Raw genomic sequence first — 26,914 nt, forward strand, 5'->3', positions numbered from 1 at the left:
AAATGCAAGATAGGAAACCTGTGATCACCCCTTGTTTGAAACAACAAAGTTTAATACCTACAACTGTAGCCCCAACCCAAGGAATCCGAGAGGTAAAATGTGTAGATTTCACCTCAATACAACAGTGTCAAAGAAAGGCACACATGGACTCAACTCCTAAGTCTAGAGAGGATGACCAGAGAACTGTAAATCCACTAGAGTGGAAAGGTGGGATTTTTGATCAACAGAAAAAGCAGCTTGGATCAGAAAATACATTACCCATGGAGTCAGCTCAAGAACCCAAACCTGCACATATGAAACCCATAGAGCTCAACCCTAAGTTAAAATTCAAAGATACAACCTCATTTGAATTGGGTCCTCAGCCAATTGTTCAAAGTGTAAAATCTGAAGGGTTCCAAAATGAACTACAGGTGCCAAGTATGAAACCTTGCCATTTGACTCCAGGGTCCCAGATATACCAAGAAAAAGCCTTGGAGTCAACGTTGGACCTACAACTTCAAGGTGTGGAAACTCTGGCACAACCTTCAATTGAAAGCACAAAGACTATTCAATGGATACCAATATCTGAGTTTCAAAGTGAGAAAGGTGTAGCTTCAAACTCAAGGTCACAGTCTGGAGATGCCAGAGCTACAGAACTGAAGCCTCCCATGCTATGGAGAAGTGTGAAGTCATCCAAAGTGACTGCCAGGTCAAAGACTCAAGGAGAAAAAAGGTGGCATTTTATCTTGAACCACAGTTACAGGAAGTAAAAACCTCTCCATTAGCAGTACGGTTGCAGGAACTAAATCCACTTCACTTGACTTCAGAGCCACAGACTCAAGGCATCACATCCGGGGAGCTAAACAAAGAGCCAAAGGCTGCAAGTGTTAGATCTGTTCAGTGGACACCTCGAAAGGAGTTCCGAGGTGTAAAGATGTCAGGATTCAATAGTGGGTCACCGTTTCAAGGTGTCACATACACAGAACAGAAACCCTTCATAAAATTGGGAGGTGGGAAGCCATTGGAAATGACTCATGGGGCAAAACTTAAGGGAAAAAAAATCTGGGGATTTTAACCTCAGGCCACAAGAACAGTGTGTGAAGACCCTCCAGTTGTTACCAGGACCAGAGGTACAAAAAGGGGGAAACTTCACATCGTGTTCAGAACTACAGTTTCATTGTGTGGAAATTGTGTCATTTCACCATGGAGCAGGGCTTGAAAACACAAAATCTCCCTTGGGCTTACAGCCTAAAGGCAACACAGCCACAGAGTTACAACCCTCAGTACAAGAAAGGGATGTGAAGACATCTGAGGGCTTGATGACAAGGCTCAAGACAGAAGGTAAAGAACCTTCCGGGTCAACCCAGGCATGCTTGTCTCACAGGTTCAAAACTTTTGACAAATCTATGCTGCCATGGAAAAATCCCAAATGTGATCCTACCTTAAGGTCATTGATCACTAATAAAAAATTAGTGACATTCAAATCCAGGTTCCATATAGAAGACAGGAGATTTCCTAAACTGGCCCCTGGAATACAGTCACGAGAATTGAAACCATTCAAGTCATCTCCAGGAACTCAACAGCCTCAAGATGTAACATTTTCAGTGTTTAAAGAAGAGCCAAGGTCTTTAGAAGCAAAATCTGGGGTATTAGGCCAAGGGTCTGAGATGAAGTCTGAGCCCCAGGGCCAAAGTACAAAATGTTCTGACTTCACACCTGAAACAACATCCTGAAATATGAAATTAAAGCTAACTCCCAGGTCACCGATGAAAAGTAAACCAATTTCGACCAAAATTCAAAGGGTCAAGCTAGATGATAAATCAGGGCCTCAGTCCCAAAGTATAAAATCAGATTCAATTCTGAAGACAAAGCCTCAAGAAATGGAGATGGAAGACTGTGAATCAGGCCCACAGTTACAAGATCTTAAATCTTTGAGGACGATCATGGGTGTAAAAGTCCAAGATGTCAAATCTATGAGCTTCAGTCCTAGAACACACGTGGAAAGTATGCCATCTGAAGTCATCACAGAGAAGAATGTCCTTGGTATGAAACCAGCAGAAATGAGCCTACAAGGTGAGACACCTGTGGTCACCCCAAGGAAGTTGTTTTTAAGCACACAATCTATAGGGCTGGATTCAGGCTTTAATTTGCAAGATTTGAAATATCCTGAGCTGATCATGGGCATGAAACTTCAAGGTGTAGACTCTATGGAAGGACACGTGAGAAGTATAAAACCTTCTGAGGTGATTACTGGGATACAAGATGTAGAATCATCTGAGTTGAGCCCTAGTCCAGACCTTCAGGGTATAAAATTTAAGGTATTCTATCCTGGGTCACACTTGGAAGATGTGAATTCTGCATGTACTCCCAATATACATTCTCAATACGTAGATTCCAGTGGGTATATACCTGGGCCATATCTACAAGATATGAATTCTTCTGTGTGGATTCCACAGTCAAACACTCAGTGTATAAACTCTGAGTGCAATCCTGGAATACATTCAGATGGGATGAATTCTTCCTCTTGCTTTTCGGGATCAAAATTGCAATGCCTATGTTCTACTGGGAGCACACCTGAGTCACATTTGCAAGACATAAATTCTACTGAATTCATCCCAGAGCCAAGTCCTCAGTATGAAAATTCTTCTGCATGCACCCCAGGATCAAAATATCAGTGTGCAGATTCTTCTGCATACATACCAGGGTCAAGTCCTCAGTGTGCAGATTCTTCTGCATGCACCCCAAGATCAAATGCTCAGTGTGCAGATTCTTCTGCATTCACCCCAGAGAATCCTGAATTACATTCGCAAGCTGGGAATTCTTCTGTATACACTCTAGGGCAAAACCATCTGTGTGAAAATTCTAATAGGTATAATCTTGGGCCACTTTTTCAAGGTATGAACTTTTCCTCATTTCCACCACCACAAATTCTGTGTGTAAATCCTGTTTGGTTCAATACTAGAATACATTTGAAAGATATAAATTCTTCTGCATGTACTCTAAGTCAACAATCTCAGTCTGTAAATTCTATTGGCTACAACCCTGGGGCACATTTACAAGCTCTAAAATCTCAAGAATTCCACTTGAAAGATTTGGTGTCTGAACTAAATCCAGGGTCAAGCAATTTGGGTGTATCACCTTCTCAAGATATGAATTCATCTAACTTAATGCTAGGGGCAAAGTTTCAAAAGATCCCAGTTTGGAAGAACCAGCTTGGGTCATGGCAGCAAAGTACAAAACCTATATTTAATTTGAGACCTCAGTCAAATGGTGTGAATTCTGTGGTTTTACCAACGTCATCTCCTGAAGATAAAAAGTTTCCACACACACACCTTTTTGTACAAATGCTGTAAAACTGACTCCTGGCAGTGATCTGAATGCCTTGAGAAGTAAGGTGTTTTTGAAAGAACCTCTTTCTCAAAATGTTCAAGCCATACATTTGAAGCCAGCATCACAGTCTCAAAGTGGGCGGTCTTCAAAAGAACCAATGATAGTATTGCCACAGCAGTCCACCAGGAAGCTCTTAGCAGGATCATCACTAACCAGTGTCAAATTCTCAGATTTGCCACTATAATCAGAGCAGAAATATAGAAAATCTTTGGCATTTCCTTCAGAGCCAAAGTGGCAAGGTGTAAAACAGGTGAAATTGTCATCAGTGTGTCTGCAGGAAATTGGAAAATCTGTGGAGTTACCACCAAAATCAATTTTTCAAAACGTGAAACCTGGGAACCTTATGCCCCAGACAATTCATCCCCTCACAGAATCCATGAGACCAGAGCGACAGGTGAAGGACTTTGCAGAGATGTGCATGAAGCCTAGGTGTCAAGCCCCTAAATCGGTGCATTTTACTTCAACATCAGTTTCCCAAGATGTGGGATCTTTAGAATTTACAAATGGGGTGGGACATAAAAGCAGAGAAATGACAGGGAAATCTATGAGGTTGAGCTCCAAACCAACAGATAACATCCTAGAATCGTTAGAGATGCCCCCGAAGCTAGATCTTCAAGTACCAAAATTGTTTGATCTGACTCCAACACTAAGTGATCATGATTTAAAATCCTCAGAGCCAAATCTACAGAAAAGCTACCAGTTCCCAGAACCTCCTGAATTACATTCTTTGATCATGGCCTCAATTTCAAGATTTCAAGAAGTTACAGACAAAAGAGGGTACAAAATCTGATAGAATGACCCTCAGCTTCAAGAACCATGTTGCAGACACCATAGAGTTGACTTGTGAAGCAAGACAGCAAGGGGAAGAATTTAGAATGACTCCAAAGGCGATAAATAGAGAGATTGGATTTATAGAAAACTCTCCAAGGCCATGTCCTCAACATGTAGGACCTCTGGGGGTGGGCTCTAAGGAAAGATCTCAAAGGGAACAATCTGTAATAACAACAAGGCAATTCTGTCCCATCCCAGATTCCACTTCAGGAATAACACCAGGGCCAGGACCTCAGATTCCCAAATCTAAAAATTTGGCCTCTATGGTGTGGCTGCACAAAGAATCCATTGAGTTGGCAGGCGTGCAAAAGAGTCAAGTTGTGGGAAAGAGAGACTCTGTAGAGCTCACCTTTGGTACACAGCAGTCAGGAGGGGTAGTGGCTAAGCTAACAAAACCTCAGAATCTGAGCCTGGAAAATGTAAGCATCACTCCAACAGAATCACTGGATGAAATGATAAACGTTGTAGGGATTAGTGTAAAGCCACGAGATCAAGTAACAGAATCTGTGAAGACACAGCTTTCAGTTCCTCACTCAGTGGCCCTCCCAAAAGTGTGTGAATTTGTGGAAATGATCTCCAGACCACCACTTCAAGTTGCAAAGTCTGTGATGATTCCAGAAAGTATCCCTCAAATGTCAAAATACAATGATTTGACTTCCAGAACACATGATGTGATAAGTTCAGAATTTCCTCCAAGCCTTCAGCTACAAAATGTGCAATCCAAAAAAGTAGTCATAGAGCCAAAACATCAGGCTTTAGAAACAAAACAACGGCCAGGCTTTCCACTAATAAAGACTTTAGTAACTGCCAAACCATTGATTCAGATCGTAAAATCTGAAGAAGAGGCACCAGGACCATGTCCCCAGGCTGTAGAACCAATAGGACTGGGCATGAGACCAAGCATTAGAGTAAAGGAGTGTTTGAATTTACACCCAAGACCACATCTTCAAGACCTGGTAAAACCGATGGAGTTAACTCAAAGGGCAGATATTCAAGTGACTTCTGCAGAATTAATATCTCAGCAAACATCTCCCCTTAAGGATCCTACAGTGTCAACTCATGAGCAAAGGCTTCAGGCTGTAAAATCTCTAGGTCTCAAAACAAAATCTCCTAAACTAAAGAAAATCAAGGATTCGAATCAAGGATCAATGTGTGAGAATAAAGACACTGAGATGATCGCACCAGCAAAGTTAGATGCAGAGAATTCCTTATCTAGATCCATACACAGCCCTTCAATCCCATGTCCTTCTATCATTGACAGAACAACTGAATTAGGGCACAGCCAGGGTTCTGGGGTGCCTGAAGTTTCCATAGCTTTTGGTATGGAAAACATTGGTGTTGGTAGTTTGCAGTCTTCAAAGTCCTAAACAGACAATACTATGAAAAAAATCATCAGTTCTTCCTTTGGTCCTTCAAAATCTACCCTCTGATAAGACAGGGGACAGCAAGGGAACCAGGTATCCTGATATCTGGAGCATGAATGTCTTATCTAAGGAAGAAAGTGGAAAGAAGAAAATGGAGGAATTCCAGGGGTATTCTTCATACCCATTCAGATTACTATCCCAGGAGTTTCAGGCAGGATTAGTGGCTCGAAGAAGCGCTATCGCTATCCATTCTTTCCTGGGCATACAGCAGAATGTCTGGGAAAGCCATGTCTGTAGGCAGAGACTACCTAGGAAATACCTCTCCAGTATGCTAATGCTGGGGAATGTCCTGGGAACCACTATGGAAAGGAAGCCTTGTTCTCAACCCTTTTCAATAGAAAAATTCACTATGGACAGCTGTCAGTCCATCGAAAATTTATTTGGGGTTCCAGCTGAACTGATGGCATTTTCACAAAGCCTGCTAGAGAGGGTTCCAAGGACCATGTCTCAGACGTCAGTGGATAAAAAGTACATACAGAGACATATTTTATTTCACAGTAATGAGAAGAAAATGCCACTGAAGATGTGGACCCGCGGCTCCACATCTTCCATAATACAGAGATTCTCTGGCACAAGATTGGGAGTAAGGAAACCAAGCTCAAAATCCCACAATATTTTCCAGGAAGCCACTGAGCATGTGTCCGTCTCATGTACCGGGACCTGGTTTCCTGACTTGATGAGATCAGAGATGCTTTACACTAGGGAAGATTCTGTTTCCAGGGAGCAGAGTAAAATCTCACCATGTGCACCGAGTAGGACTTTTGAGTCTCAGCATTCCCTCAAAACAAGTTCTTTATCCCAGTCAAACACCGATAACTCAGAACATCTTCTAAGAGAACTCAAGTTAAAAATAGCAGGAAAATTCATAAGAAGTCAAATACCCCACAATGTCCCTCTAGATTCAGGTCTTGTCCTAAAGTATCCAATATGCTTAGAATGTGGCCGATGTTCAGGCCTTAATTGCTCTCATAAGTTACAGTCTACTTGGGGGCCGTACCTTCTCATCTACCCCAAAGCTCCACCTTTTAAACAGCCCTGAAGGCCATGGTGATGTTCAATTGCATCTTGGATTTAAATTAGGGTATCCACAGAAGGGTAGTGCATCACCATCACATAGAGAAGCTAAATTCTCTAAGCTGGCTTCCAACCATCCTGACTATGGAAGCAATCAGGATGAAACATGGATTAAATCAAGCCTCAGAAAGACCTCTGTCTTGACAGATCCTTTGAAGAAATTTGTCAAGGGACCTAAAACACAAAACACAGGGCTATACAAAATCAGTCCTAGAACACTGAGGGGTCTGTCAAGAAACAGAATTGAAACCCCCCAAACAAGCACTGTTTCTTCCAAGACACAACCTGAGAAATCCTCTCAGCCCAAAATCATCCAACCGCTTGTTCAAGGCCTAAGGCAGGCATTCCAAGCAGCACATAGAATTGTGACTTTTATGAGCCAGAAATTGAAGAAGATGAGGCCAGACAAGTTGTGCTCAGTCAACAACTTGCACCACAACAAAAGTGCCAATTGTTATTACTTCATGGGAGATAGCGAAGGAGCGAGGACACCAGCTGTCAGGCTCGGGTCAACAGGCTCAAGCGCTAAGCAAAAGGACACGTGGCAGGGAGGAAGAGAGCGTGGTAGACAAGCTCCAGAGCCCAAACCAGCGAGCTCTCTCCCACCCAGACCCTTGCAATCGCAGAAGACCATGGTTTGTGGAAGAGATGACTTAAGTCCCCAAAATAAATGACAATGTCTACGGTGATAAAGCACCAAAAAATCAACCACAGCAACTCGGCTTCTTCAGGGAGAGAACCCCATGTAATCAGCCGTCTGAAAGAAGCCATTGCCTGCTTCCTCAGGGAACTCATTGGCAAAATCTCTCTAAGAGGAGACATCACAGTCCTTCTCGGAGAAGGTGTAGCAGTCCCTCTGACAGAACCCTTCGAAGTATTTTGGAGAGGATATATTGCAATCCCTCCCAGAGAAACAGTCTCAGCCCCTCCTTAAGAAGGGTATCTGAGAGAAACCAAAACAGTGTATTTAAGTGGAGAAGCCACAGCCCCTCCAGGAGGAGCCTTCGAAATCCCTCAATTTCACTCAAGGAGTCCTCAAATTGGCTCAAGGAGCCCTCGAATTCACTCAAGGAGGAGCTCTCGCAATCCATTGAGAAGTCCTCATAGTCCCTCAGGGAGGAGCCCTCACAGGCACTCAGTCAGAAGTCCCTGCAGTCCTTCAGGAAGAAACAGTCACAGTCCCTCAAGGAGGAGCCCACATAGGCGCCCTTGTAGACCTCTAGACAGGAGGCATAGCAGTCTCTCTGACAGAACCCTTAGACGTCTTTTGGAGCGGATTTATCACACTCCTTCCCAGATCAACAGTCTTATCTCCTCCATAAGAAGTCTCTCTGACAGAAGCCATAACGGTCTATTTAAGGGGAGAGGCCACAGTCCCTCCAGGAGGAGGCCTCAAAGTCCTTCAGGGGAAAGCCCTAGCAGTCCCTTAAGAAGTCCTCGCATTCCCTCAAGGAGAATCCTTCACAGTCCCTCAAGGAGGAGCCCTTGCAGACCTCTAGAGAGAAGAGGATGCAGTCCCTCTGTGAAGAAGAGTCTACACAGTCATTTTGGGAGGAGCCAACAGAGTCCCTCTTCTCTGAGATGCCTCAGTCCCTCAAAAAAGAGCCATCTCATTCTCATGCGAAGGTCACGGGGCAGTCCTTCAGAAAGGAGCCATGGTGATTTCTCTGAAAGAGCTTTTTCCATTCCCTCTCGCTGGAAGAGATGTAGTTCCGGTGATGGACTCTACCCCAACATTACCTGGCAACAGCCAGGTATGCCTGGCCAACTATAAAAGGGGCTGCTTTTCCCTTCTTCTTTTTCTTACTGCTGCTCTCTTGCCCCTTTTCTCCCATCTTTCCCCATTCCCTGGCTGGCCTCAACTTCTTTGCTCTCTCCTTCTCTCTGCCTTCCTCTGTCGCTACTACTCTCTTAACCGTTCTCCCCATAAATAAACCCTATACTATACTATAGCATCATGTGTGTGGTCCCTCAGGGGGAAGGGATGCCTTGGCATGGGCCTGCGGAGCTATCCCCTTGCCCCACGCCTCACCACAGTCCTGCAGAACATATTATATTTCTTTATCTTTTTATAATCACAACATCTGGAATAAGCCCAGGACAGTTCCTCTAACCCAGGCTACACAGGCATTCTTACAGACTCATCCTGTCATTCTGAGAGAACACAGTATAGTCCCTCTGAAAGCAGACACAGTCATTCTGAGAAGATGCACAGAAGTCTCTCTGAGAGGAACCAGCACTGTCACTATGAGAGACCCTGTCACACTCCCAGGGAGAGGCTCAAGCATCGTTCCCCTAATGCTTCCCCTATCGATCTTGGCTAAAGAGGTCATGTCTTCCAGGGACCATACCGAAAATCCAGACGTGTGGAGGCATGAAGTTAGTGGATAAGGAGAGATCTGCCCCTGTTAAGTGTATTCCTGCTCAGCCACTGCCTGCACCCTCAGCTATCTGGGAGGGAAGGGGAAGAGAATGGGTCTGTAATTTAAGATCAATAAAGAAAAGTGCGATTTGAACCCCATTAGCATCTGTGAGACCACTTTTGGGATTGGTGGGACCTGCTGTGCAAATGCAGGTTCAGAGGACCTTCAGACTCCTCCCATTTGCTCCAACCCTCTCTTCCAGTCAGTCAGCCTCCCTTCTCTCCTGTAGCGATGGGGGCGGGGTCTCAATGGAAGCTGAAGCTGAGTCTTCATGTGACTCCTTTTCCACTGCAGGTCCTCAGAGGTCACTAGGCAGAAGTAGATGTTCAGAGCAGGGCGAGCAGAGCAGAATTGGCTTTGCTCTGGCCGGAGCCCTTGGGTGAAATTGTTAGGCGTGGAGGGGGAGTGATGTCTTCCAGACTTGGTGCAGTCACTGCAGGGATTTTCTTGGTGTGACCATTATACTTTGGAGATAGAACTGTGGAGCAGAGAACACAAGGTCAGGTCCATTGCTTTTGTCTTGAATTCATAGTTGGTTTTATTCAGAGCCCAGTAGGCCCCACCCTTTTATATCAGATCCACTTACTTACTTCCCCCCCCCCGTTTTATTTTTATTGCCTATTCCTCATATCCTCGGACTCAGTTCCTCAACATATTGTAATTATTCATAATCCTTCAGCATCCCTAGTGCCTCCCGTTGCTGTATAATATATTACATATATTTTTCCATCTTTTCTTTTCAAGCCTCCATCTAGGATAGGGTTTTGAGAATGGGCAATGATGAAAGCTCTGATATTGTTAACCCGTCTGTATAATGTAGACAGCTTCACATCTAGGGACAGGGGGATTCATCTCTTTGGGGATGAGGTACAAAGGTCCCTGGCACTCACTTGTGTGCTTGCAATTTGCTAGACCCGGGACCCACATCCAGTAAGCAGCATTGGAGCACCAGGATCCTTGGAGCTAAGAAGTAAGTCAGGCTTTCTGAGGACATCTTTGTAATTGTGTAGACAGTGCTGCTAACGATGTCTGTGTCTGTACTGTGCAGCGTCACAGCCACCAGACAGGTATCGCTTTGGGGCACTTGAGATGTGGCTACAGAAGGACAGAATGACAAATTCTATTTCATTTTAATGGACTGAAACTTCAATAGCCATCTATAGGTAGCGCCTACTGGATTGGACAGTGCAGATATCAGCCTAGTGTGGGGGAAAGAAAACCTACCTTGCAATAAAACTACAGTCTAATAAAAATGAGTGTGTTTCAGTTAGTGGTATCCCTGCATGTCCTCTGCCCCCACATCACATATGTGCTCATAATTAATTTGATGGACTCTGGGAGGGAAATAAAAATTCCTATGAGCAGTCTTTATATTTCCAAGCTACTTAGTGGCAGCACTGATTCAATATTTTTTGTAATGAATGTGCTAAGTTTCTCCATGGCTGATACAAGAGAAAAGATTTTATTAACTTGTACTTCCCTGGTGAGTTCACTTAGATAACACTTAGGAAATGTCTTCTCTGTACTGGCTGTGTTGGGCTCCCAGGCATGAAAACAGCTGTTGGTTTCAACAGATGAGGTGGGAAAACATGGCAACACAATCCAGGGTAATAGGAATAAACTATTTTTAAAGTAGGGCTTCACTATCTGGGAATGTCCTCTGACACTTAGGTTGGCCTGTAACTTTTTTTTCTTTTTAATATTTTTATTTTCTATATTCTTTGTTTACATTCCAAATGATTTCCCCTTTCCCAGATCCCCCCTCCCCATATGTCCTATAAACCTTCTTCTCTCCATCCATTCTCTCATCACCTCCCTCCTTTTTCTCTGTCCTTATATTCCCCTCCAATGCTAGATCAATCCTTTCCAGGATCAGGACCCTCTCCATACTTCTTCATGGGAGTCATCTGTCATGCTATTAGTGCCTTGGGTATTCATAGCTCACAGAAGAGTTTTTTACTTTTGAGAATAGTTTTAGCTATCGTGGGTATTTTGTTATTCCATGAATTTGAGAGTTGCTCTTTCTAACTCTATGAAGAATTGAGTTGGGATTTTGATAGGGATTGCTTTCAATCTGTACATTGCTTTTGGCAAGATGGCCATATTTACTATATTAATTCTGTCAATCCAAGAGCATGGAAGATTTTTCCATTTTCTGAAGTCTTCTTCGATGTCTTTCTTTACAGACCTGAAGTTCTTGTCATACAGACCTTTCCTTTGTTTGGTAGAGTCACACCAAGATACTTTATAATGTTTTTGGCTATTGTGAAGGGTGTCATTTCCCTAATTTCTTTCTCACCCTGCTTGTCCTTTGAATACAGGCAGTCTACTGACTTGCTTAAGTTCATTTTATAACCAGCCAGTATGATGAAGTTGTTTATCAACTATAAGAGTTCTCTGGTGGAGTTTTTTGTGTCACTTAAGTATACTATCATATCATCTGCAAATAGTGATAGTTTGACTTCTTCCTTTACAATTTGTATCCCTTTGACCTCCTTATGTTGTCTAATTGCTCTAGCTATAACTTCTAATCCTATATTGAAAAGATATGTGGAGAGGGGGCAGCCTTGTCTAGTCCCTGATTTTAGTGGGATTGTTTCATGTTTCTCTCCATTCAGTTTGATGTTGGCTACTGGTTTGCTGTATATTGCTTTTACTGCATGTTTACTGGTATTGTTACATATGGGCCTTGAATTCCTCTTCTTTCCAAGACTTTTAGAATGAAAGGATGCTGAATTTTGTCAAATGCTTTTTCAGCATCTAATGAAATGGCCATGTGTTTTTTTTTTTCTTTGAGTTTGTTTATGTAGTGGATTGCATTGACGGATTTCCGTATATTGCATCCCTGAGATGAAGCCTACTTGATCATGGTGGATGATCTTTTTTTTTTTTTTATGTGTTCTTGGATTCAGTTGGCAAGAGTTTTACTGAGTATTTTTGCATCGATATTCATAATGGAAATTGGTCTGAAGTTCTCTTTCTTTGTTGGTTCTTTGTGTGGTTTTGATATCAGCTTAATTGTGGCCTCATAGAACGAGTTGGGTAGTGTTCTTTCTGTTTCTATTTTGTGGAATAGTTTAAAGAGTTTTGGTGTTAGGTCTTCTTTGAAGGTCTGATAAAATTCTGCACTAAAACCATCTGGTCCTGTGCTTTTTTTTTTTTTTTTTTTTTTTTTTTTTTTTTTTTTTTTTTGACGACTTTCAATATCCACTTCTATTTCTTTACCAGTTATGGGACTGTTTAGATGATCTATCTGATCCTGATTTAGTTTTGTTATTTGGTATCTTTCTAGGAAATTGTCCATTTTCTACAGATTTTCCAGTTGTGTTGAGTATAGGCTTTTGCGGGAGGATCTGATGATTTTTTTAATTTCTTCAGTTTCTATTGTTATATCTCCCTTCTTTTTTTGTTTGTTTTTTGTTTTTTGTTGACAGGGTTTCTCTGTATAGTGCTGGCTGTCCTGGAACTCACTCTGTGGACCAGGCTGGCCTGGAACTCAGAAATCTGTCTGCCTCTGCCTCCCAAGTGCTGGGATTAAAGGCGTGAGCCACCACACCCGGCTTATATCTCCCTTCTAACTTTGTTAATTTGGATAATATCTCTATGCCCTCTGGTTAGTCTGGCTAAGGGTTTATCTATCTTTTGATTTTGTCAAAGAACCAGCTCCTGGGTTTGTTGATTCTTTGTATGGTTCTCTGTTTCTACTTGAGTGATTTCAGCCCTGAGTTTGATGATTTTCTGTCTTCTACTCCTCTTGGGTGAATTAGCTTCTTTTTCTTCCAGGGCTTTCAGGTATGCCATTAAGCTGCTAGTGTATGCTCTGTCCAGTTTCTTTTTGGAGGCACTCAGAGTTATGAGTTTTCCTCTTAGCACTGTTTTCATTGTGCCCATAAATGTGCGTATATTGTACCTTCATTTTCAGTAAAGTCTAAATAGTCTTTGACTTCTTTATTTCTTCCTTGACCAAGGTATAGTTGAGTACAGTATTGTTCAGCTTCCATGTGTATGTGGGCTTTCTGTTGTTTTTGTTGCTATTGAAGACCACCCTTACTCCATAGTGATCTGATCGGAGGCATGGGATTAGTTTGATCTTATATCTGTTGAGGTCTGCCTTGTGTCAAATTATACAGTCAATTTTGGAGAAGGTACCATGAAGTGCTAAGAAACAGGTATATTCTTTTGCTTTAGGATGAAATGTTTTATATATATTTAACATATATGTATGTTAAATCCACCTGGTCCAAAGCTTCTAATAGTTTCACTGTATCCCTGTTTGGTTTGTTTTCCTGATTGGTCCACTGAGGAGAGTGGAGTGTTAAAGTCACACACAATTATTGTGTTAGGTACAATGTGTGCTTTGAGCTATAGTAAAGTTTCTTTTTTGTTTGGTTGGTTTTGGGGTTTTTTTATTTTTATTTTCTAAATTCTTTGTTTACATTCCAAATCCTTACCCCTTTCCTGGTTCCTCCTTCCCCATATGTCCCATAAGTTCTCTTCTCTCCACCCATTCTCCAATCACTCCCCTCCTTTTTCTCTGTCCTGGTACTCCCATAAGATGCTGGATCAAGCCTTTTCAGGATCAGGGCCCTCTCCTTACTTCTTCATGGGAGTCATTTGATATGCTATTTGTGTCTTGGGTATTACGAGCTTCTGGGCTAGTTAATATCCACTTATCAATGATTGCATTCCATGTGTATTCTTTTGTGATTGGGTTACCTCACTTAGGATGATATTTTCCAGATCCAACCATTTGCCTAAAAATTTCATGAATTCATTGTTTTTAATTGCTAAGTAGTATTCCATCGTGTGAATATACCACATTTTCTGTTTCCATTCCTCCATTGAAGGATATCTGGGTTCTTTCCAGCTCCTGGTTATAATAAATAAGGCTGCTATGAACATAGTGGAGCATGTGTCCTTATTGCATGCTGGGGAATCCTCTGGATATATGCCCAGGAGAGGTATAGCAGGGTCCTCTGGAAGTGTCATGTCCAGTTTTCTGAGGAAACACCAGACTGATTTCCAGAGTGGTTGGACCATCTTGCAATCCAATGAGCACTGGAGGAGTTTTCCTCTTTCTCCACATCCTGGCCACCACCTGCTGTCTCCTGAGTTTTTAACTGTAGACATTCTGACTGGTGTGAGGTGAAATCTCAGGATTGTTTTGATTTGCATTTCCCTAATGACTAATGATGTTGAGCATTTCTTAAGGTGCTTCTCGGCCATCCAAATTTTTTCAGGTGGAAATTGTTTGTTTAGGACTGTACCCCATATTTTAATAGGGTTATTTGGTTCCCTGGGGTCTAACTTCTTGAGTTCTTTCTATATATTGGATATTGGTCCTCTATCAGATGCAGAGTTGGTGAAGATCTTTTCCCACTTTGTTGGAAGAACTTCAGGTCTCTGAAGAAGGAAATCGAAGAAGACCTCAGAAAATGGAAAAATCTGCCATGCTCGTGGATTGGCAGGATTAATATAGTTAAAATGGCCATCTTGCCAAAAGCAATCTACAGATTCAATGCAATCCCCATCAAAATCCCACCTCAGTTCTTCATAAGGTTAGAAAAAGCAATTCTCAAATTCATCTGGAATAACAAAAAACCCAGGATAGCTAAAACTATTCTCAACAGTAAAAGAACTTCTGGGGGGAATCAGTATCCCAGACCTCAAGCAATACTACAGAGCAATAGTGTTAAAAACTGCATGGTATTGGCACAGTGACAGGCAAGTGGACCAATGGAATAGAATTGAAGACCCAGAAATGAATCCACACACCTATGGTCACTTGATCCCTACAATAGCTCCCTACAAAGGAGCTGAAAGTGGAAAAAAGATAGCCTTTTCAACAAATAATGTTGGTTCAACTGGAGGTCAGCATGCAGAAGAATGCGAATTGATCCATTCTTATCTCCTTGTACTAAGTTCAACTCCAAATGGATCAAGGACCTCCACGTAAAACCAGACACACTGAAACTAATAGAAAAGAAAGTGGGGAAACCCCTTGAGGACATGGGCACAAGGGAAAAGTTCCTGAACCGAACACCAATAGCTTATGCCCTAAGATCAAGAATTGGCAAATGGGACCTCATAAAATTACAAAGTTTCTTTAAGGCAAAGGACACTGTAAAGTTTCTTTTATGAATGAGATTTCCCTTAAATTTGGAGAATAGATGTTCAGAATTGAGAGTTCTTCTTGGTGGAATTTTCCTTTGACCAGTAAGAAGTGTCCTTCCATGTCTCTTTTGATGACTTCAGGTTGAAACTAAATTTTATCCTATACTAGAGTGGCTACTCCGGCTTGTTTCATGAGACCATTTGCTTGTAAAATTGTTTTCCAGCCTTTTACTCTGAGGTAGTGTTGTCTTCGACACTGAGGTGTGCTTCCTGTATGCAGCAAAATGGAGGGTCCTGTTTACATATCCAGTCTGTTAGCCTTTGTCTTTTTATTTGGGAATGAGTCCACTGATGTTAAGAGATATTAAGGAAAAGTGATTATTATTCCCTGTTATTTTTGATGTTATTTTTATATTTGAGTGGTTATCTTCTATTGGGTTTGATGAAAGAAGATTACTATCTTGCTCTATCCAGGGTGTAGTTTCCCTCCTTGTATTGGTGTTTTCCACCTATTATCCTTTGTAGGGCTGGGTTTGTGGAAAGATATTGTGTAAATTTGGTTTTATCATGGAATATCTTGGTTTCTCCATCTATGGTGATTGAGAGTTTTCTGGGTATAGTAGTCTTGCCTGGCATTTGTGTTCTTTTAGAGTCTGCATGAGATCAGCCCAGGATCTTCAAGCTTTCATAGTCTCTGGTGAGAAGTCCGGTGTAATTCTGACAGTTCTTCCTTTATATGCTACGTGGCCTTTTTCTCTTACTGCTTTTAATATTCTTTATTTAGTACATTTGGGGTTTTGACTAGTATGTGTATTTCTGTTCTGGTCCAGTCTATTTGGAGTTCTGTAGGCTTCTTGTATATTCATGGGCTTCTCTCCCTTTAGGTTAGGGAAGTTCATGGAGCAGGACAAATTTTAGCCATTAAAAATAAGCAGAATAGCACAGCACACTGGAAATGCCTTCGCAGATCTTTAGATGAGGATTTCAATTCAGTAAGCAAGACAGATATATGCAGCATAATTTAGGCATTTAATGTAAAAGTCAAAAGCCCATCAGAAAGACAAGGATATTTGATGGAATGGCTAGAAAATGTGCTTTTATTCATAGGATATTTACCATAAACAAAGTTTTTTCTGTTATTTGAGCCATTTCCAATTTTATTCTCTGTTTGCTTTTCAATTAGTTTTTTATGACAAATGCTAAAATTTAACCCATTTTCTCTTCCTAGTACTATCCAATGACTGACTAACTACATGATGAAATTATATTCGAAGAAAGTTAAAGGACTGTGGCTTAGAGTTAAGAACATTAAATTAATTAGGGACCAGGGGCATCCATCAGTACAGTGCATGCTTACAGTACTGAGCAAGGCTCTGGTACAGTAACCTGTACCAAAAACCAGAAACAAAACCCCACAGGAACAACAAACAAGAATCAACAAAAGAGAAATATACTGAGAAAAAAATGAAAATATTTTACCACTTGATTTTTAAAACTCAGTAAGAGGTATAAACACTATTTCACTTAATCAACTTCAAAGCATTATAATTCCAATATACAAATAAAACAATCCGTAATGTGGAATGGCTCAAGGGTAGTCACTAACTACAAGAAATATAAATACAAATGAGAGTGTGCGCCTTTGCTGTCCTAGCGTCTGATGGCATAAAGCACAAGAAAAGAGAACTGCCCCCAGCCGCCCCACTTCCATTTTAGGACAAACTGACAACCACACAGGAATAAACCAGATCCCCCTGTGCTATGCTTTGACCTGACCAGCAGCATCTCGCCAGAGAACGCTGTGAGGAACGAGAAAAACATCTAGCTGCACGGGAAAACATCTGGCTAGAGAGGGAAGAGTGAGCCAGGCAGCGCTATGAGAGGCACCTGGACATGCAGAAGAAGCTAGAGGAGCAGCAGCTGGAGGAGGAGCAGGAGGAGGGCTGTGGTGGAGGAGGAGAGGAGGCAGACTGGAGGAGGATTAGGGGCTCCATGAAGCTGTTGTCCGACGGACAATGGAAAGGAGCCAGAAGCCAAAGCAGAAGTATAACCGCGGCCATCGGGAAGCCATCTCCATGGGAGCTCGAGCATCCATGGCGGAGATCCAGACAGGTGGTCAGTATCTTTCCAAACAAGCCGATCCTGTCGTCCTTGTCTGCAACTGTGCTAAACTGTTCAGATAGAGGAAGAGGTGGCTGCTTGGTGCATGGAGCAGACAGTGCTTCCCTCAGCTGGCTAGCAGACCGAGTCAGCCCTTATCCACCAGAACGCACATATTCTTGCTCTCAGTCATCCGGGTGCTGGGAGTTCTGGGTGCCAGCCTTCCAAAGAAAACCTTAAATGACTCGTAATGGCAGTTTTGTTTTGCCAACTTGTTTCTCATTCGGTCAGACTTCTCTCATGCCTTTGCAATGCGTGTGATCGCTTGGTGTCCATTCATCTCAGTCTTGAGGGCTCCGTCTCATTTTAAGACTCTCATCACCATGTCCTCCAGCAAAGGTCTTAACGGAGTTTGGAGTTTATGCATCCTATGGGTTTACTGTACATAAATATGTAGTTATTCATAAAATGGAAGTTTTGTCTTCTATCATGAATGAAACAATCAAGCTTTGCAGAAAAGCTACTTCTTTTAGTAAGTACAAAGATTTTAAATAAAACCAAAGAATTACCATGTAATGCAAAGCACTCAGTTTTTAAAAATGATAAGTTATGATGATCTTGACTATGTTTTTACAAGATCAGAAAGTGTCATGTCTTAATCTGTAATATGAATGCAATGTACACATGTTCTGTGTGTCAGTTTATTTATCTTGAATTTTATATTGTGTGACCATTGTAATATATTATGTGCATGTTAGTATTAATCTATAACATGGTAAATGTTTGAGAAAAAAATAGATACAGATGAATGGAAAGCACACTACAAAAAGCTTGTTTTCAGCTTGATTGTTGGTGCAGAATGTGTGGTGGGGGCAGGCTGCCTGGTGGCTGCCTTAGCTTTACTTGCCTGGCTGGCTCGGACAGCAGTCTCTAGGCGAGCTTTCAGTTCAGGAGCAGCCCCCATCACTGTCTTGAAAGCATGTGGGTACAGAGGTCCAATATGCATTAAGTTCTGGAGTGCAAACTCATGAAGATCTTTGGAGATCGGACTTGCTGAGGCAAAAGAACTTTCATCCAGCAGGTAAGAGATCAGAGTGGGCACTAGAAGAGTGAGTAACTGGACTCCTGGAACAGAGAGCAGAAAGGACTGACATGACTGGAGAGAGTGCAGATGGACTGGGTTTTGGGGTTTTGTTTTTTGTTTGTTTGTTTGTTTTTCAGGACAGGGTTTCTCTGTATAGCCCTGACTGTCCTGGAACTCACTCTGTAGACCAGGCTGGCCTCAAACTCAGAAGATTGACTGGTTTTTTTTTTTTTTTTTTTTTTTTTTTTACAGACAATTGTGAGCTGTCGTGTGGATGCTGCGAATTGAACCCAGGTCATCCAGTGCTCTTAACCACTGACCATCACTCAGTCCTGCAGCTCATCATCTGGAATAATAACGATATTTTATGTAATATATAACATTTATTTGTGCAACTACAGTTTAATAGCAAACAAGGCTGCAGCCGTATCTATGAACTAAATAAATCTCAAAAAGTAAAGTTTAAAACATCAGTACAACTAAAGCATTACAATTTCCATCTTCTAATAGGATCAATTTGCATTATTAGTAAGATGTGCCAATAATACTTGGTTTTACTTTTATTATAAATGTTTTATACTACAGCAAGAGTTTTAAGAGAAAAAATAAGTATATAGTTAGTAAATACATATAAAAAGTAACTGGACTTTTTTTTATTTGATATTTGCTTTATTTACATTTCAAATGGTATCCCCTTTCCTCGTTACCCCTCCCAAAACCCCCTATCCTATTCCCCCACCCCCTGCTTTCCAATCTCCTCTCCTCCTCATTCTCCTGACCTGGCATTCCCCTAAACTGTGGCACTGATCCTTCACAGGACCAATGGCCATCCTCTGCTACATGTGTAGCTGCAGCCATGGGTCCCTCCATGTGTACTGTTTGGTTGGTGGTTTAGTCTCTGGGAGCCCTGGGATTACTAGTTGGTACATATTATTGTTCCTATGGGGCTGCAAACCTCTTCAGGTCCTTGAGTCCCTTCTCTAGCTCTGCCATTGGTTAAAATTCAAGACTAAATGCTATACAAAATAAAGGTTAAGTGTGGAGGTATAGCTTGGTGAGAAAATGGATGTGCCTGGGTTTAATATCAATTCACAGGGATAAAAATGGTAAAATAATCACTTAATAGGATTAGATAGACTAGGAGGATAGTAATAACTAAATGAATAAGGACTTGAATGAATGATGTTACTTTGATAACATTTTTCAGATTTTTAAAAGTCTTATATAGTCATATGACTTTAAGAGGACCTTTACGTTTTGAATTATCATTTAACTTTTTTGACCTCTTTGCAAATGTGATCTCTTTTCATGAAAAACTTTCCCAGAAACTTGTGAAGAAAGTTGAGAATTTTGACAAGCTATTGTGTGACTGGAGACACAGCTCAGCAGTTGATCACAGGCATGAAGCCATGGACTCAAGTTTGCAGCAGGCACAAAATGAAGTCATGTCAGAACTGAGGCAGTAAGGAAGAGAGGACTGTTCACAAGAATTTATTACAGGAAGCAATAAATTAATGTGTAGGTTACTTGGATACAAAGTAGGATTAACTGTATTTCTATTTTTATTTTGCTAACTATAAACTTTATAGACAGGACTTAATCTTATTCACTTTGTAATGGTAACACTGATCTTACTGTCCTTCAATATTTAAAGTACTTTGGAACTGACTTGCCTTTCAGTTCCTTAACAGATGCCCAGTTTAGATTTAAGCTTCACATGGAGACCAACAGAGATGAGACCCCGCCCCTGCTTAGCATGGAGGCCAGGATTCCCTGTGAAGGGGAAGTCTTTCCCCGCTCAGGAAGAGGGTCTTGAAAATTAGGAGCAGCTTAATGTTTAATCATAAGGCATTTGTTGGGAATTTAGCCTTCCCACAACAATTAAAAATCCAATTTGAGTGTGCATCTGCATACATTTCTGGTTCAATAAAGGCATTTTACAGTTTTCATGAAGCAAAAGTTAAGTATCAAATCCTGAGGTATCTTATGATACTTGGTGCTTCTACTTCATGGTTATAACAGAAGGTTTATGTAATTTTTATTTTATTTTAAAAATTATATTAAATCTATACTATTTCTAGTTCTTAAGAACACATTGCTAGAAAATTAAAACCGGAATGCATGTGTTAAAATGCCCTCGGTAATTCACTGAGTAATTCACTGAAAAATAAATATACAGAAACCCAATATGTTGTACTAGTAACATGAGCGAAAACATCATGTACTCAGACCATAACTGCTTCTCAGAAAGCTCACTGCTACAAAGCCCATATTTAATGTTAAGATTCATAAATAACACAGGTCTTCATTTTGGACTAGTGGCATTTAATCAGAAAATACTTACTGTTCTGTTCTTCCCCAAGAACAACCAATGTTTCAAGAACTTTAATTCCTTCTTGGACAGCCAGAAGTTCCGTGCTACTGGCTGGTCTGTTTTTCTCCACAGCTTTCAGCTTCGCGACCACTAGTGGGGCTAATGAGTGGATGTAGGGAGTAGAAAGCGCGCGATTGGAATGCTGGAAGACCGAGAGGAGAAGCTGGTAGCATTTGGCTTGAACCTATGTAAAAGAGAGATTTTAATTAATGCAGCAGGTCTGAGTCACACTGCACCTAACAGCTTCTGAAAAGGACAACAATGGAACTTCATGCTAACAAAATGAAACTGGCGATTAGAGAAATTCCTTATACATGAGTTACCAAAATCATCAGGCTTATATAACCAATATTTCTACTGTGTGGGAAAGTCAGAACTAGAAAGCCTGATTTCTTTTCAATTCTTCCTTTAATGTATAATTGTCTAATTTTAATGCAATAGAGTAAGAGAGGCTAACAAAAGACTGAATAAAGCTATAAAAACACTATTTAGATGTGTCAACCCCTTATGATTCTTGGAAACAACTGTTTATATCAATTTCTAGGACTAGAAAGGAGAGTCCCATTGGATATACCTAGATTAGATAAGCCTCATACTAGCTTTTTCTTTTCTTGTCTCTTGAGGCAAGTTCTCATTATATAGTTCCAGTGAGCATGGAACTCACTATGTAGACCAGGCTAGCTTCAAATTTGTAGAGATGGGGTAGCCTCTGCTCCTGAGTGCTAGCATTTGTCATCATTCTCATTGTGTACATTTGTTTCAATACTTTGTCAGAAAGTAAACCACCATTAATTCCTCTGCAAATAGAAAAGTGTGAGGGTGAGTTTAAGAATACAGGTCCCTGAGCTACAAATCTGAAGATTTTTAAGGAAACTCAGCGTGGAGGCAGGAATGTTCTATACTGATTTTCTTTTCCTGGTGTGCAGCATGTTTGAGAAGCCTTAACTTGGACTTTGACAAAATAAACCATAAAACATGTTCATTGAAAGATGCAATAGTGACAGTGACGCAGGCCTTTTAATCTCAGCACTCAGGAGGCAGAGGCTGGCGTATCTCTGTGAGTTCAAAGCCAGCCTGGTTCACAGATTCCACAGATCCCTCAGATTCCACAGATCCAGTTCTGGGACAGCTAAGCTACACAGAGAAACCCAGTCTGGGGGATAGGGTAACAGAAAAGATGCAACAATGTTATCCTTTAACATCCTTGGTATCACTGAAATAAATAGTATGAAACAAAACCCAGGTAAAGTCTCTAATAATTATGGCTAGGTTAATAAAATATTTCATTCATTAGATAATTTCGGCATATGTGAGTATCTATATATGTCACTTGGAGCACATAAACACAGAGCTCTTAAACAGCTTTTCCATTTAAAAGTCACTCTACAGGCTGACCATACAGTTATGCAGGTAAGAATAGGTGTGGTGGCACACAAGTACGTGCACACACACAGACATCACACATATGCACACAGTACAAATAAGGAGATGCAAAAGATGAAGCCGTACTGCAGGCATGGAAGTTCTTGTCACACGCATCATCAGCTCTTAGTGGGCTCACCTGAAGACCCCTGAGAAAGTAGGCTTTGGTGGGGTAACTCACCCATGGGTCACATGAGTTCAGGGCACTTTTAAATCTGTTCACGCAGCCATTCTGCAGGGACTGCACTCCTATTATTTCACTGCTGGCAGACCACAGGAAGAGCACAATGGCTGTAAGCATGCTCGCTTCATCAGGCGCGGGCATACAGTCATCTACGAAACAAAAGGCAAGTAACGTGGGGAGATTTGGGGGTTACAGACGTGGACAACACTCTTCCAAGGTTTACCAGAGTATGTCTCAACCTGAAAAATACAGATTACAAAATTCTCATTGTGGAACTATGGTAGGAATAAATGCTTCAGGCACACTTTTTAAATTGGTGTGTTAAAGTTTGACAGGAAGCAGACAGTTAAGACAGACTCTGCAGAGCACTTATTATAGAAACGAGAAATGCAGCATTATAATGTAGAATTGTGGCAGACGCCATCTTGACAAAATAATGAAAGTTAGATTTGCCATGGTGCTGCATAACCATAAACCCGGCAGAGGGAGTTGGAGGCAGGATTATCAGCACAAATTTGAAGGCAGCCTGGTGACAGAGTGACATCAGGCCAGTGTAGACTACAAAGTACAACTTTGTCTTAAAAAGGAAAACCCAAAGGTCTAAAGAGATGCCTCAGCAGTTGAGGGCACTGGCTGTTCTTCCAGAGGATCTGGGATCAATTCCCAGCATCCACACGGTAGCTCATGGTTGTCTGGTGCTCTATTTCTAGGGGATCCAATGCTCTTGTACAAGCACACATGCATATGGAAATTAAATAAATAAATAAATGAAGTAGATTTTGTTTGTTTATTTGCTTCCTTATTTGAGACAAGGTCTCTCTCTATAGATTTGGCTGACTGTCCTAAAACTCACTATATAGACCAGGCTGGCCTCAAACTCAGAGATGCACTTGCCTCTGCCTACTGAGTGCTGGGACTAAAGGTGTGTGCCACCAACCCTGGCCTAGACATTCTGGTGGCCAAGACATTCTGGATGTTGGACAAAGCAATATTATATGTTGTCTTACATGACTGTCTGAGAAAGATATACATTACTTATGTGATATTCCTGCTCAAAAGGTATAAACTGAATGTATATTAAAACAAGGGGAGAATTGAACAACTATAAATCAGGGAACATTCTACACAATAGGTGTCCTGTCGTCTTCAAATCCAGGAATATGCATTGACTGCATGCTCGTGATCCTAGCACTGAGGGGTAAGGGGGGGCAGAGAGAGGAGTATCCCTGAGTTCCAGGCTAACCTAGTCTATGTGACTTCCAGAACAGCCAGGGCTACACAGAAAACAACAAAACAGAATAAAACCAAACTCGGAATACTATAAAAGATAAAGGCTAGGGAAATGTCCCAACGAAACATGAGAATAACGCAGAGAAAAAGGCATTCTTAGGACAACTTCCGAAATTTACATTTGAACAGCAATAACACTGCATGATTGCTAAATTCCTAAGTTTGGCAATTCTTTTGTGGGTATTTAAGGAATTTCTCTGTTCTTAGGATACCTATGAAGTATTCAGGAGTAAAACCTCACAAAGATGTCGGCATATTCTCAAATGGCTCAGTAGAGTTAATTAAGATGAGGAACAGTAGTGATATATTAATTTCACCAGGGTCCAATGGAGTGGGAGGCAGTATCTAGGACAATACTGGACAATACTGAAGTCCACAAATCTATTCTCCACCATCTGATTAAAGTTTGAAATTCTTTCAAAATCAAACGTTCTAAAAATGACGAAAAGTATTGCAACAGTTTTAAAGGACTCATTGCTCCCTGGAGGATTTCTGAGTGAACGTACACACAACTTTTAAGTGCAGATCCTCAATTCTTTAAATAAGAAACATTCCAGGCTGGAAATGCTCTCCATAGCGAGCCTGCCCTCACTGTCTAAGGACTGGGATTAGATATGAGCCTTGATGCCTGGCTGTGAAAAGGTTTCAAAAACAAGGTGGCAGACTTTTCCTTCTTACTCTGTTTTCACAGCAATGATATTTTATTTAAAAAGAAAATACAATTTAAGTAGGAAAAGATAAAAACTATGAAAAAGTACTTTCCCTGAATTAAAAATGAATATCAAAATGGTTATATTCACCAGTACAAGGACAATACAAATTGATGTACAGAGATTAGATTAGCAGATGTTGCTGATGGAATCATAAATTCATAAAGACACAGTGGACATCAATTTGGCATTATCTGATGAAAGTGGTGTTAAAAAATATGTATTCTCAGTCCTCATATGTGCCATTAAAAAACATGAGGAATCTTTAAGGATGTTTATCACAACTATCTTTGTAATTGTGGAAAATTAGAAATTAAAAAACATACTCATTAACAGATAACAAGTAACTGGCAAATTGATTAAAAAGATAAAATAATGAAATTTTACTAATATAATAAATTTACTTAATTAAAAACATAAACAAATACCATATATTTCATAATTACTTATCTTACTCATTATAAGCATGAACATATACATATTTGCTAACTAATACATATTTTTTTAATATTTTTATTTTCTATATTTTTGTTTGCATTCCAAATGATTTCCCCTTTCCCAGATCCCCGCTCCCCATATGTCCCATAAAACTTCTTCTCTCCATCCATTCTCCAATCACCTCCCTCCTTTTTCTCTGTCCTTATATTCCCCTCCAATGCTACATCAGTCCTTTCCAGGTTCAGGACCCTCTCTGTACTTCATGGGAGTCATTTGCTATGCAATTTGTGCCATGGGAATTCAGAGCTTCTGGGCTAATTAATATTAACATATTAATATATAATATGTAATTAACATATAATATGTAATTAACATATACTAATATAATTAACATAAAATATAATTAACATATTAATATTACATATTAACATAAGAAATCCCTCACTTCTATATACAAGCATAGGATAAAATATTTCAATATCAAGACTGTAGTTTTATTTGGGGATATGTTAGGATACAGTCATAAATATTTAGTCTCCTCTTTTATTACTTTTTCTCTGGAGATAGGGCCTCATTATATTGGCTCTGGCTGGCCTGGAACTCACTATGTAGACTTGGGAGGCTTTGAGCTCACAGAGAAACACCTGCCCTGCCTCTTATAGGGTAGCAGGATGTGCTATCCTGTCCTGCTATGATTTTGTTATTTTCATTGCAACACATGCCAGACATTGTGGTATATTTCTGTAATCTTAGGAATCAAGAGACTAACATGGGATGATCATGACTTTGAAGGTATCCTAGGCTTCATAACAAGGCCCTGATTCAAAAAATAAATGAAACAATATCAAAAGGAGGAAGAGGAAAGAAGGAGAGAGGGAGGAAAGGAGAGAGGGAGGGAGGAACAGGATTCCAAAGGGAGAGAATAAGAAGAAAACCTGTAAGTAAGCATACATGTACCAGTACATGTCAGTTCTGGGTCTATACTGTCTCTCCTTTTAACCTGGGAACATGCATATAAGCACTTAGAAAAAGGTTTTTTAGAGCCCATGCTCTTGGAAGATGCATTTATACTTCAAGTCTGAGATGTGACAAAACATCTCTTGGGCTGATGCAGTGTTGTACAGCAGTCTCCTGACAAGGTTCTTCAAGTCATAATTTATTACCAAACAAACATCTTTTTTATTTTTAAAGATCTGTTTATTTATTTTATATACATAATATATATATAAATATGAGTATACTATCACTGTCTTCAGAAACACATGAAGAGGGCCTTAGATATAATGACAGATGTTATGAGCCATTATGTGGTTGCTGGGAATTGAACTCAGGACCTTCAGAAGAGCAGCCAGTGCTCTTAACCACTAAACCATCTCTCCAGCCCCAGGAACAAACATCTTCAGAAATTAAAACTTTGAAAACTCAGACAGGCTACCTGGTTGAGAATATTCCAGGATGCAGGCAAGAGTGCTCCGAATTAGAGCTGTCCACTGTCTCTGAGTTTCCTCAGTTTTGGCCATGGACAGAGTCACGATACTTTTTATTCCCTGAAGAGCTGCACTGACTGGGGCAGGAACCTGGTTGTCCGCAGACTTTATTGCTGTGTCTTTCAATATTCTTGCAATTAAGAACAGAATTGTGGGCAGGATTGTCATACATCCTGAAATAAAAACAAATAAAATAAAATATTTTGTAACTCCTTCAATTCTCCCATGATAACTGTTTCCATCACACAGACACACAGACACACACACACACACAGACACACACACGCAGATATATACACAGACACACACAGATACACACACAGATACACACACAGACACAAACAGAGATAGATACACAGACACATATACACACCACATACACACATACACACACACACACACACACACACACACACACACACACACACACACTGTTTTTAAACAGTTAACTGTGTTCTTCTCCCCCTCAGATAAGGGCTCATGACTGTGTTCACCTGGCTTCACACTCCTGCACTCAAACAATCCTGCCTCAGCATCACTGTGCCTGGCTGACAGTGATTTAATATTAATTCTATCCTTGATTTTATTCA

General features: G+C 40.8%; 2 protein-coding genes across 2 annotated transcripts in view; one reads left to right on the forward strand and one right to left on the reverse strand.

Annotated features, from left to right (window-relative positions):
- Window positions 1-1,922: 1,922 nt before the first annotated feature.
- Window positions 1,923-7,372, forward strand: LOC127688000 (uncharacterized protein C2orf16-like). The gene is given in 3 exon segments (XM_052186759.1): window positions 1,923-2,052; window positions 5,597-6,633; window positions 6,635-7,372. Coding segments are annotated over 3 exon segments (1,905 nt in total).
- A 2,082-nt stretch (window positions 7,373-9,454) lies between these two features.
- LOC127688001 (HEAT repeat-containing protein 5B-like) overlaps window positions 9,455-26,914 on the reverse strand; it is a 44,173-nt gene continuing 26,713 nt past the window's right edge. Inside the window, 5 exon segments of the mRNA XM_052186760.1 lie at window positions 9,455-9,599; window positions 18,243-18,460; window positions 20,764-20,977; window positions 22,397-22,548; window positions 26,273-26,497. Coding sequence (XP_052042720.1) covers window positions 9,552-9,599; window positions 18,243-18,460; window positions 20,764-20,977; window positions 22,397-22,548; window positions 26,273-26,497 — 857 coding nt within the window. The 3' untranslated portion in view covers window positions 9,455-9,551.

Source organism: Apodemus sylvaticus, chromosome 6, assembly GCF_947179515.1.
Source record: "Apodemus sylvaticus chromosome 6, mApoSyl1.1, whole genome shotgun sequence".
Lineage (NCBI taxonomy): Eukaryota > Metazoa > Chordata > Mammalia > Rodentia > Muridae > Apodemus > Apodemus sylvaticus.